The sequence below is a fragment of the Oncorhynchus kisutch genome, unplaced genomic scaffold (assembly GCF_002021735.2).
Source record: "Oncorhynchus kisutch isolate 150728-3 unplaced genomic scaffold, Okis_V2 scaffold3717, whole genome shotgun sequence".
Taxonomy (NCBI): Eukaryota; Metazoa; Chordata; class Actinopteri; order Salmoniformes; family Salmonidae; genus Oncorhynchus; species Oncorhynchus kisutch.
Window position 1 is genome coordinate 105,001 of NW_022265662.1, and position 12,795 is coordinate 117,795.

Consider the following 12,795-nt stretch of genomic DNA (forward strand, 5'->3'; position numbering starts at 1 on the left):
TGAGAGAGAGAGCTGAGGGAGAGAGAGAGAGAGCTGAGAGAGAGAGCTGAGGGAGAGAGAGAGAGAGCTGAGAGAGCTGAGGGAGCTGAGGGAGAGAGCGAGAGAGAGAGCTGAGAGAGAGAGAGAGCTGAGAGAGCTGAGGGAGAGAGAGAGAGAGCTGAGAGAGAGCTGAGAGAGAGAGCTGAGGGAGAGAGAGAGAGCTGAGGGAGCTGAGGGAGAGAGAGAGAGAGAGAGCTGAGAGAGAGAGCTGAGAGAGAGAGCTGAGAGAGCTGAGAGAGAGAGAGCTGAGAGAGCTGAGGGAGAGAGAGAGAGCTGAGAGAGAGAGAGAGCTGAGGAAGAGAGAGCTGAGAGCTGAGAGAGAGAGAGAGAGAGAGCTGAGAGAGCTGAGGGAGAGAGAGAGAGAGCTGAGAGAGCTGAGGGAGAGAGAGAGAGATCTGAGAGAGAGAGCTGAGAGAGAGAGCTGAGGGAGAGAGAGAGAGAGCTGAGAGAGCTGAGGGGAGAGAGAGAGAGCTGAGAGAGAGAGAGAGAGAGCTGAGGGAGAGAGAGAGAGAGCTGAGAGAGAGAGAGAGCTGAGAGAGAGAGCTGAGAGAGCTGAGGGAGAGAGAGAGAGCTGAGAGAGAGAGCTGAGGGAGAGAGATAGAGAGCTGAGGGAGAGAGAGAGAGCTGAGAGAGCTGAGGGAGAGAGAGAGAGCTGAGAGAGAGAGAGAGAGAGAGCGAGAGAGAGAGCGGAGGAAGAGAGAGAGAGCTGAGAGCTGAGAGAGAGAGAGAGAGAGAGCTGAGAGAGCTGAGGGAGAGAGAGAGAGAGCTGAGAGAGCTGAGGGAGAGAGAGAGAGAGAGCTGAGAGAGAGAGAGAGAGAGCTGAGAGAGAGAGAGCTGAGAGAGAGAGAGAGCTGAGAAAAGAGAGAGAGAGAGCTGAGAGAGCTGAGGGAGAGAGAGAGCTGAGAGAGAGAGCTGAGAGAGCTGAGGGAGAGAGAGAGCTGAGAGAGAGAGCTGAGAGAGAGAGCGGAGGAAGAGAGAGCTGAGAGAGAGAGGAGGAAGAGAGAGAGAGAGAGAGCTGAGAGAGCTGAGGGAGAGAGAGCTGAGAGAGAGCGGAGGAAGAGAGAGAGAGAGAGAGAGAGAGAGAGAGAGAGAGAGAGAGGAGAGAGAGCGGAGGAAGAGAGAGAGAGCTGAGAGCTGAGAGAGAGAGCGGAGGAAGAGAGAGAGAGCTGAGAGCTGAGAGCTGAGAGAGAGAGCGGAGGAAGAGAGAGAGCTGAGAGAGAGAGAGAGCGGAGGAAGAGAGAGAGAGCTGAGAGCTGAGAGAAAGAGTAGAGGAAGAGAGAGAGAGTGGAGGAAGAGAGAGAGAGCTGAGAGCTGAGAGAAAGAGTAGAGGAAGAGAGAGAGAGTGGAGGAAGAGAGAGAGAGAGAGCTGAGAGCTGAGAGAGAGAGTGGAGGAAGAGAGAGAGAGCTGAGAGAGAGAGTGGAGGAAGAGCGAGAGTAATACTTCAGCAGATAATTGTTCTGACATCAAAGGTCCCACAACAATATCCACCTTCTATTGGATAATAATCCCCTCCTTAGGGACAGAGAAAGGTAGAGAGGAGGGGTGGAGAGAGGGGGAGAGAGAGGGGGAAAGAGAGAGAGGGGGAGAGAGACAGGTAGAAGGGGGAGAGAGACAGGTAGAGGGGAAAGAGACAGGTAGAGGGGGAGAGAGAGAGAGGGGGAGAGACAGGTAGAGGGGGAAAGAGACAGGTAGAGGGGTAGAGAGAGAGAGAGAGGGGGGAGAGAGACAGGTAAGAGGGTAGAGAGAGAGAGGGGGGGAGAGAGAGGTAGAGGTGGAGAAAGAGACAGGTAGAGGGGGAGAGAGAGAGGGGGAGGGAGAGAGGTAGAGGGGGAGAGAGAGGTAGAGGGGGAAAGAGAGAGAGATAGGGAAAGAGACAGGTAGAGGGGGAGAGAGACAGGTAGAGGGAGAGAGACAGGTAGAGGGGGGAAAGAGACAGGTAGAGGGGGAGAGGAGAGGAGAGAGGGGGAGATAGAGAGAGGGGGAGAGAGACAGGTAGAGGTGGAGAGAGGGAGAAAGAGACAGGTAGAGGGGGAGAGAGAGCGGGGGAGAGAGACAGGTAGAGGGGGAAAGAGACAGGTAGAGGGAGAGAGAGACAGGTAGAGGGAGAGAGAGACAGGTAGAGGGGGAGAGAGACAGGTAGAGGGGGAGAGAGACAGGTAGAGGGGAGAGAGACAGGTAGAGGGGAGAGAGACAGGTAGAGGGGGAGAGAGACAGGTAGAGGGGGAGAGAGACAGGTAGAGGGGAAGAGACAGGTAGAGGGGGAAAGAGACAGGTAGAGGGGGAGAGAGACAGGTAGAGGGGGAGAGAGACAGGTAGAGGGGGAAAGAGACAGGTAGAGGGGGAAAGAGACAGGTAGAGGGGGAGAGAGACAGGTAGAGGGGGGAGAGAGACAGGTAGAGGGGGGAGAGAGACAGGTAGAGGGGGAGAGAGACAGGTAGAGGGGAGAGAGACAGGCAGAGGGGGAGAGAGACAGGCAGAGGGGGGAGAGAGACAGGCAGAGGGGGAGAGAGACAGGCAGAGGGGGAGAGAGAGAGATAACATGTCCCTTAGGGATAATGGGGTTATATTTGCATATAGTCTGTCAGCAAAACTACAGGCTAGTCACATGAGACTGTGTGTGTGTCTGTAGGAGTTTTGCGTGTGTGAGAGCGCATAAGTGATCCTGTGTGTGTGTGTCCACCTGTTCCTTGTCCTGCAGCTCCGTCTCCAGCTCCTGAACTCGTACAGTCAGCTTAGAGTTCCTCTCCTTCTCCACGTTGGCCTTTTCACACTGAGACTCCAACTCTGCTATCTACAGGAGAGAGAGGAGCAGGAGATATAGAGCAGGAGGAGAGAGGAGGAGGAGGAGAGAGAGGAGCAGGAGGAGAGAGAGAGAGGAGGAGGAGGAGAGAGGAGGAGAGACAGGAGCAGGAGGAGAGAGGAGGAGGAGGATAGACAGGAGCAGGAGGAGAGAGGAGGAGGAGGAGAGACAGGAGCAGGAGGAGAGACAGGAGCAGGAGGAGAGAGAGGAGGAGGAGAGACAGGAGCAGGAGGAGAGAGGAGGAGGAGGAGAGACAGGAGCAGGAGGAGAGACAGGAGCAGGAGGAGAGAGAGGAGGAGGAGGAGAGAGAGGAGCAGGAGGAGAGAGACAGGAGCAGGAGGAGAGAGAGGAGGAGGAGGAGAGAGGAGCAGGAGGAGAGACAGGAGCAGGAGGAGAGAGAGGAGGAGGAGGAGAGACAGCAGGAGGAGAGACAGGAGCAGGAGGAGAGACAGCAGGAGGAGAGACAGGAGCAGGAGGAAAGAGAGGAGGAGGAGGAGAGACAGGAGCAGGAGGAGAGAGAGGAGGAGGAGAGACAGGAGCAGGAGGAGAGAGAGGAGGAGGAGAGACAGGAGCAGGAGGAGAGAGGAGGAGGAGGAGAGACAGGAGCAGGAGGAGAGAGAGGAGGAGGAGGAGAGACAGGAGCAGGAGGAGAGACAGGAGCAGGAGGAGAGAGAGGAGGAGGAGAGAGAGGAGGAGGAGAGAGACAGGAGAGAAGGAGAGATAGCTTCTGTCCTCCTCTGGCTACATTGACTTCAATACAAAACCTGGGAGGCTTATGGTTCTCAACCCCTTACTACAATTTGTCTCTAGACAGCTATATAGATAGCTCTATGTAGGGTCCTCTATAGTGTGTCTATGTAGATAGCTCTATGTAGGGTTCTCTATAGTGTCTACGTAGATAACTCTACGTAGGGTCCTCTATAGTGTCTACGTAGATAACTCTACGTAGGGTCCTCTATAGTGTCTCTATATAGATAGCTCTACGTAGGGTCCTCTATAGTGTCTCTACGTAGGGTCCTCTATAGTGTCTCTACGTAGGGTCCTCTATAGTGTCTCTACGTAGGGTTCTCTATAGTGTCTCTATATAGACAGCTCTACGTAGGGTCCTCTATAGTGTCTCTATGTAGGGTCCTCTATAGTGTCCATATAGATAGCTCTACATAGGGTCCTCTATAGTGTCTCTATGTAGGGTCCTCTATAGTGTCCATATAGATAGCTCTACGTAGGGTCCTCTATAGTGTCTATATAGACAGCTCTACATAGGGTCCTCTATAGTGTCTATATAGATAGCTCTACGTAGGGTCCTCTATAGTGTCTACGTAGATAACTCTACGTAGGGTCCTCTATAGTGTCTCTATGTAGGGTCCTCTATAGTGTCTATATAGATAGCTCTACGTAGGGTCATCTATAGTGTCTCTATGTAGGGTCCTCTATAGTGTCTATATAGACAGCTCTACGTAGGGTCCTCTAATAGTGTCTATATAGACAGCTCTACGTAGGGTCCTCTATAGTGTCTCTATGTAGGGTCCTCTATAGTGTCTATATAGATAGATCGATGTAGGGTCCTCTATAGTGTCTATATAGACAGCTCTACGTAGGGCCCTCTATAGTGTCTATATAGACAGCTCTACGTAGGGTCCTCTATAGTGTCTATATAGACAGCTCTACGTAGGGTCCTCTATAGTGTCTCTATGTAGGGTCCTCTATAGTGTCTATATAGACAGCTCTACGTAGGGCCCTCTATAGTGTCTATATAGACAGCTCTACGTAGGGCCATCTATAGTGTCTCTATGTAGGGTCCTCTATAGTGTCTATATAGACAGCTCTACGTAGGGCCCTCTATAGTGTCTCTACGTAGGGCCCTCTATAGTGTCTCTATGTAGGGTCCTCTATAGTGTCTCTATGTAGGGTCCTCTATAGTGTCTATATAGACAGCTCTACGTAGGGCCCTCTATAGTGTCTATATAGACAGCTCTACGTAGGGCCCTCTATAGTGTCTCTATGTAGGGTCCTCTATAGTGTCTATATAGACAGCTCTACGTAGGGCCCTCTATAGTGTCTATATAGACAGCTCTACGTAGGGCCCTCTATAGTGTCTCTATGTAGGGCCCTCTATAGTGTCTATATAGACAGCTCTACGTAGGGTCCTCTATAGTGTCTCTATGTAGGGTGCTCTATAGTGTCTATATAGACAGCTCTACGTAGGGCCCTCTATAGTGTCTATATAGACAGCTCTACGTAGGGCCCTCTATATTACCTTTTCCCTCAGCGTGTCGCTCTCCTCCTTGCAGGTGTCGAGTTGTTTCTTCCAGATCTCTACGTTAGCAGAGGACTCCGTTAGCGAGTCTACCAGCCGAGCATTACTGTCCCGTAGAGTCTGGAGTTCTGTCTCCAACTTCTTAGCATTGGTGTTACTGGGAGGAGAGAGAGAGAAAGAGAAGAGAGAGAGAGAGAAAGAGAAGAAAGAGAGAGAGAAAGAGAGAAGAGAGAGAGAGAAAGAGAAGAAAGAGAGGGAGAAGAGAGAGAGAAGAGAGAGAAGAGAAGAGAGAGATGGAGAGAGAAGAGAAGAGAGAGAGGGAGAAGAGAGAGAGAAGAGAGAGAGAGAAAGAGAAGAAAGAGAGAGAGAGAGAGAGAAGAGATAGAGAAGAGAGAGAGAGAGAGAAAGAGAAGAAAGAGAGGGAGAAGAGAGAGAGAAGAGAGAGTGAGAGAAGAGAAGAGAGAGAAGAGAAGAGAGAGATGGAGAGAGAAGAGAAGAGAGAGGGAGAGAGAGTGGGAGGAGAGAGATTAATATTTTCAAAGTAATTTAGGGTCAAAACCTACCAATATGCATATAAAGAAGTCGCATGGTTCTTTCAGAGTGCATGGCTGGTTCTTTCAGTGTGCATGGCTGGTTCTTTCAGTGTGCATGGCTGGTTCTTTTAGTGTGCATGGCTGGTTCTTTCAGTGTGCATGGCTGGTTCTTTCAGAGTGTGCATGGCTGGTTCTTTCAGTGTGCATGGCTGGTTCTTTCAGAGTGTGCATGGCTGGTTCTTTCAGAGTGTGCATGGCTGGTTCTTTCAGAGTGTGCATGGATGGTTCTTTCAGTGTGCATGGCTGGTTCTTTCAGAGTGTTCATGGCTGGTTCTTTCAGAGTGTGCATGGCTGGTTCTTTCAGAGTGTGCATGGCTGGTTCTTTCAGAGTGTGCATGGCTGGTTCTTTCAGAGTGTGCATGGCTGGTTCTTTCAGAGTGTGCATGGCTGGTTCTTTCAGTGTGCATGGCTGGTTCTTTCAGTGTGCATGGCTGGTTCTTTCAGTGTGCATGGCTGGTTCTTTCAGTGTGCATGGCTGGTTCTTTCAGTGTGCATGGCTGGTTCTTTCAGTGTGCATGACTGGTTCTTTCAGTGTGCATGGCTGGTTCTTTCAGAGTGTGCATGGCTGGTTCTTTCAGAGTGTGCATGGCTGGTTTTTTCAGTGTGCATGGCTGGTTCTTTCAGTGTGTGCATGGCTGGTTCTTTCAGAGTGTGCATGGCTGGTTCTTTCAGAGTGTGCAAGGCTGGTTCTTTCAGAGTGTGCATGGCTGGTTCTTTCAGAGTGTGCATGGCTGGTTCTTTCAGAGTGTGCATGGCTGGTTCTTTCAGAGTATGCATGAATGGTTTTTTCAGAGTGTGCATGGCTGGTTCTTTCAGAGTGTGCATGGCTGGTTCTTTCAGAGTGTGCATGGCTGGTTCTTTCAGAGTGTGCATGGCTGGTTCTTTCAGTGTGCATGACTGGTTCTTTCAGTGTGCATGGCTGGTTGGGTGGGTAAATCGAGCTCCATACTAACGAATGCAGACAAACCCGTACCACCACATTCTACAACATGGTGTGTCAGATCCCTGGCAGTTGGTTTACTGAACACAATCTTTCTTCACTGCTCTCAGCAGACTGTAGTCCATGGACTGATACCTTCCATCTCTCTGCACTAATACCTTCCATCTCTCTGCACTGATACCTTCCATCTCTCTGCACTGATTCCTTCCATCTCTCTGCACTGATACCTTCCATCTCTCTGCAGCCAGCTGATACCTCCCATCTCTCTGCACTGATACCTTCCATCTCTCTGCACTGATACCTTCCATCTCTCTGCACTGATACCTCCCATCTCTCTGCACTGATACCTCCCATCTCTCTGCACTGATACCTCCCATCTCTCTGCACTGATACCTTCCATCTCTCTGCACTGATACCTTCCATCTCTCTGCAGCAAGCTGATACCTTCCATCTCTCTGCAGCAAGCTGATACCTTCCATCTCTCTGCACTGATACCTTCCATCTCTCTGCAGCAAGCTGATACCTTCCATCTCTCTGCAGCAAGCTGATACCTTCCATCTCTCTGCAGCAAGCTGATACCTTCCATCTCTCTGCACTGATACCTTCCATCTCTCTGCACTGATACCTTCCATCTCTCTGCACTGATACCTTCCATCTCTCTGCACTGATACCTTCCATCTCTCTGCACTGATACCTTCCATCTCTCTGCACTGATACCTTCCATCTCTCTGCACTGATACCTTCCATCTCTCTGCACTGATACCTTCCATCTCTCTGCACTGATACCTTCCATCTCTCTGCACTGATACCTTCCATCTCTCTGCACTGATACCTTCCATCTCTCTGCACTGATACCTTCCATCTCTCTGCAGAAAGCTGATACCTTCCATCTCTCTGCACTGATACCTTCCATCTCTCTGCAGCCAGCTGATACCTTCCATCTCTCTGCACTGATACTGTCCATCTCTCTGCACTGATACCTTCCATCTCTCTGCACTGATACTGTCCATCTCTCTGCACTGATACCTTCCATCTCTCTGCACTGATACCTTCCATCTCTCTGCAGCAAGCTGATGTTGTCAGAGATGAGTAAACTACCTGGAGAACCTCAAACATGGCCTGCCATGATCACCACCTACGAGGGTATTTAAGGTCTTTAAGGTTCACCTGAACTCAATGTTCTGTGGGTTCTCCACGTTCTATGATGTGTGTTGAAATGTTTACTGACCTCTGTTCCACGGTGGTCTTGAGTCTGTTGTTATCTCCCCCCTCCCTCCTTACCTCTCCCCCTCCCCTACCTCTCCCTCTCCCTCCTTACCTCTCCCCTTACCCCTCCTTACCTCTCCCCTTACCCCTCCCTCCTTACCTCTCCCCTTACCTCTCCCCCTCCCTCCTTACCTCTCCCCTCCCTCCTCACCTCTCCCCCTCCCTCCTCACCTCTCCCCCTCCCTCCTCACCTCTCCCCCTCCCTCCTCACCTCTCCCCCTCCCTCCTCACCTCTCCCTCCCCCTCCCTCCCCCTCCCTCCTCACCTCTCCCCCTCCCTCCTCACCTCTCCCCCTCCCTCCTCACCTCTCCCACTCCCTCCTCACCTCTCCCACTCCCTCCTCACCTCTCCCACTCCCTCCTCACCTCTCCCCCTCCCTCCTCACCTCTCCCCCTACCCCTCACCTCTCCCCCTCCCTCCTCACCTCTCCCCCTACCCCTCCCTCCTCACCTCTCCCCCTACCCCTCCCTCCTTACCTCTCCCCCTCCCTCCTTACCTCTCCCCCTCCCTCCTTACCTCTCCCCCTCCCTCCTTACCTCTCCCCCTCCCTCCTTACCTCTCCCCCTCCCTCCTCACCTCTCCCCCTACCCCTCCCTCCTTACCTCTCCCCCTCCCTCCTTACCTCTCCCCCTCCCTCCTCACCTCTCCCCCTACCCCTCCCTCCTTACCTCTCCCCCTACCTCCTTACCTCTCCCCCTCCCTCCTTACCTCTCCCCCTCCCTCCTTACCTCTCCCCCTCCCTCCTTACCTCTCCCCCTCCCTCCTTACCTCTGTTCCACAGTGGTCTTGAGTTTGTCATTCTCGCTCATCAGCGCTGCGGTCTCCGGTCCTCCGTGGGAGATCTTCTCATCGTCCGTCCCGTTGATGCTTGAGGCCTGGGTGGACGAGGGGGTCTCACGACCCGACTCCTGGATGAGGGGGAGGACGAGGACAATTTATGTCAGATACCAGAGGATGATTCTGCTTCATAGAGCTGAGTCAGACTCGTGCCATCTGTAGTTAAACAGTCAGATAGTAACAGCTAGTTAGTACTGACCAGCTCTGAAACACCATGTAGTTATAGTAACAGTCAGATATTAACAGCTAGTTAGTACTGACCAGCTCTAAAACACCATGTAGTTATAGTAACAGTCAGATAGTAACAGCTAGTTAGTACTGACCAGCTCTGAAACACCATGTAGTTATAGTAACAGCTAGTTAGTACTGACCAGCTCTGAAACACCATGTAGTTATAGTAACAGTCAGATAGTAACAGCTAGTTAATACTGACCTGCTCTGAAACACCATGTAGTTATAGTAACAGCTAGTTAGTACTGACCAGCTCTGAAACACCATGTAGTTATAGTAACAGCTAGTTAATACTGACCAGCTCTGAAACACCATGTAGTTATAGTAACAGTCAGATAGTAACAGCTAGTTAGTACTGAACAGCTCTGAGACACCATGTAGTTATAGTAACAGCTAGTTAGTACTGACCAGCTCTGAAACACCATTTAGTTATAGTAACAGCTAGTTAGTACTGAACAGCTCTGAAACACCATGTAGTTATAGTAACAGCTAGTTAGTACTGACCAGCTCTGAAACACCATGTAGTTATAGTAACAGCTAGTTAGTACTGACCAGCTCTGAAACACCATGTAGTTATAGTAACAGCTAGTTAGTACTGACCAGCTCTGAGACACCATGTAGTTATAGTAACAGCTAGTTAGTACTGACCAGCTCTGAAACACCATTTAGCTATAGCCCACATCCCAAATGGCACCCTATTCCCTATATAGGGCACTACTTTAGACCAGGGTCTATGGGGAATAGTGTGCCATTTGGGGCATGTCAATAGTAACAGAGTGTACTGAGCAGACCTGGCAGGCTAAGACTGGCTGGCTGGGTGAGAGGCTAGAAATCACCTCTCAAACCACCCTCTGAATCCCCAATGGCAACCTATTCCCTATATAGTCCACTACTTTTGACCAGGGCCAATAGGGAATAGGGAGCCATTTGGGACACGGTATTGTAACCGCCAAAATAACGGAAACACCAACATGAAGTGTCTTAAAATAGGGTGTTGATGGTGATTGAAAACACTGTCTCAGGCAGCGCTCCAGATCTCCAATTAGTGTTCAATTGGGTTGTGCCCTGATCTATAGTAGTACCACTATATAGGGAATATGGCTCTGGTCTATAGTAGGACCACTATATAGGGAATAGGGCTCTGGTCTATAGTAGTACCACTATATAGGGAATAGGGCCCTGGTCTATAGTAGTGCACTATATAGGGAATAGGGCTCTGGTTCAAAGTAGTGCACTATACAGGGAATAGGGCCCTGGTCTATAGTAGTACCACTATATAGGGAATAGGGCTCTGGTCTATAGTAGTACCACTATATAGGGAATAGGTTGCTATTTACGACACAGCCATCCTCTCCTCTCTCTGTGTTGCCAGGGTTTTATCAGGTAAACCAGCAATATATTAATGAATAGAACCATCTCGGTTAACCCGGAACTAAAGTCTCACGTGATTGGTCAGCTGCTGGATTAATTTCTGGTTCCATATCTGAGGGGATTAAGAGATGCTGGAACGAGGAGCTCCACCGTCTCTCAACAAATGACGGGGGCCGAATGGCCCCTTCAGAAATGTGATAGGATGCGATTTGTCCAAATAACCAGTGATGGAAAAAAAAAAAAAACACTGGAACTACTGCTACTCGTTAGGCCACGCATTCCCATTCCTTCCCCACAGATTCTAAAAGGTAGCACCAGTTATGTTAACGTAGCTCTGTCGAAGAGAGATTATACATCCCAAAACAACCAACTACTGCTAATTAATGAAGATATTATCATTACAGAGCACATATTCAATAATTATCTATGCAAATTTAAATTTAAATAAAAAACCTATTCAACTTTATCTAATAAATGGAGAGTAATACACAGCAATAGAGTCCAGTTTCCTCTGAATATGAATGTGATTAAACCATCTGATGTCTGACCAAATAAAGAGAACACATGCTACGGTGGTCATTGGCTCTAGTCAAACGTAGTGGATAGGGTTCCATTTGGGCCTCAACCAATATATCCAGGGAGTTTAGGGGCTTACATAGGGAGAGTACACAGTCAGAATACTAATGAGATGACATGTCAGAATACTAATGAGAGAACATGTTAGAATACTAATGAGAGAACATGTTAGAACAGAACTGACAGTCAGAATACTAATGAGATGACATGTTAGAACAGAACTGACAGTCAGAATACTAATGAGATGACATGTTAGAACAGAACTGACAGTCAGAATACTAATGAGAGGACATGTTAGAACAGAACTGACAGTCAGAATACTAATGAGATGACATGTTAGAACAGAACTGACAGTCAGAATACTAATGAGATGACATGTCAGAATACTAATGAGATGACATGTCAGAATACTAATGAGAGGACATGTTAGAACAGAACTGACAGTCAGAATACTAATGAGATGACATGTTAGAACAGAACTGACAGTCAGAATACTAATGAGAGGACATGTTAGAACAGAACTGACAGTCAGAATACTAATGAGAGGACATGTTAGAACAGAACTGACAGTCAGAATACTAATGAGATGACATGTCAGAATACTAATGAGATGACATGTTAGAACAGAACTGACAGTCAGAATACTAATGAGATGACATGTTAGAACAGAACTAACAGTCAGAATACTAATGAGAATACATGTTAGAACAGAACTGACAGTCAGAATACTAATGAGATGACATGTTAGAACAGAACTGACAGTCAGAATACTAATGAGATGACATGTTAGAATAGAACTGACAGTGAGAATACTAATGAGATGACATGTTAGAATACATGTTAGAACAGAACTGACAGTCAGAATACTAATGAGAGGACATGTTAGAATACTAATGAGAGGACATGTTAGAACAGAACTGACAGTCAGAATACTAATGAGATGACATGTTAGAATACATGTTAGAACAGAACTGACAGTCAGAATACTGTCCTCAGGCTGTTGATGAGATGATGTAACACAATCCAGCAGACTTTTTACAGCTCTGACCCGTCACATTACAGCCTCCCAGGGTAGATTATGTGTCTGTTTGGCGGCTGGCAGATGATAAGTGACTCCCTGTCACCTTTGACCCCCACACACCAAGTATCACTTTACTACACCTAGTCACTCATTACTGAGTGTGTGTATGTACAGTTGAAGTCGAAAGATAACATACACCTTAGTCTGTCTTAGGTCAGTTAGGATCAACACTTTATTTTAAGAATGTGAAATGTCAGAATAATAGTAGAGAGAATGATTTATTTCAGCTTTTATTTCTTTCATCACATTCCCAGTGGGTCAGAAGTTTACATACACTCAATTAGTATTTGGTAGCATTGCCTTTAAATTGTTTAACTTGGGTCAAATGTTTCTGGGCAGCCTTCCACAATAAGTTGGGTGAATTTTGGTCCATTCCTCCTGACAGAGCTGGTGTAACTGAGTCAGGTTTGTAGGCCTCCTTGCTCGCGCACGCCTTTTCAGTTCTGCCCACACATTTTCTATGGGATTGAGGTCAGGGCTTTGTGATGGTCACTCCAATACCTTGACTTTGTTGTCCTTAAGCCATTTTTCCACAACTTTGGAAGTATGCTTGAGGTCATTGTCCATTTGGAAGACCCATTTGTGACCAAGATTTAACTTCCTGACTGATGTCTTGAGATGTTGCTTCATATATCCACATAATTGTCCATCCACATAATTGTCCCTCCTCATGATGCCATCTATTTTGTGAAGTGCACCAGTCCCTCCTGCAGCAAAGCACCCCCACAACATGATTCTGCCATCCCCGTGCCTTACGGTTGGGATGGTGTTCTTCGGGTTGCAAGCCTCCCCCTTGTTCCTCC

The 12,795-nt window shown here is 48.7% G+C and overlaps 1 protein-coding gene across 4 annotated transcripts in view; it reads right to left on the minus strand.

Moving 5' to 3' along the window:
- LOC116371818 (homer protein homolog 2) overlaps nt 1–12,795 on the minus strand; it is a 109,711-nt gene that overhangs the window by 10,747 nt on the left and 86,169 nt on the right. For all 4 annotated transcript variants that reach the window (XM_031820879.1, XM_031820877.1, XM_031820876.1 and 1 more), the window contains exons 5-7: nt 8,665–8,804; nt 5,098–5,254; nt 2,721–2,831 (exon numbers count right to left, since the gene is read on the minus strand). In XM_031820879.1, the coding sequence (XP_031676739.1) occupies nt 2,721–2,831; nt 5,098–5,254; nt 8,665–8,804 (408 nt within the window). The remainder of the gene's footprint in view (nt 1–2,720; nt 2,832–5,097; nt 5,255–8,664; nt 8,805–12,795) is intronic.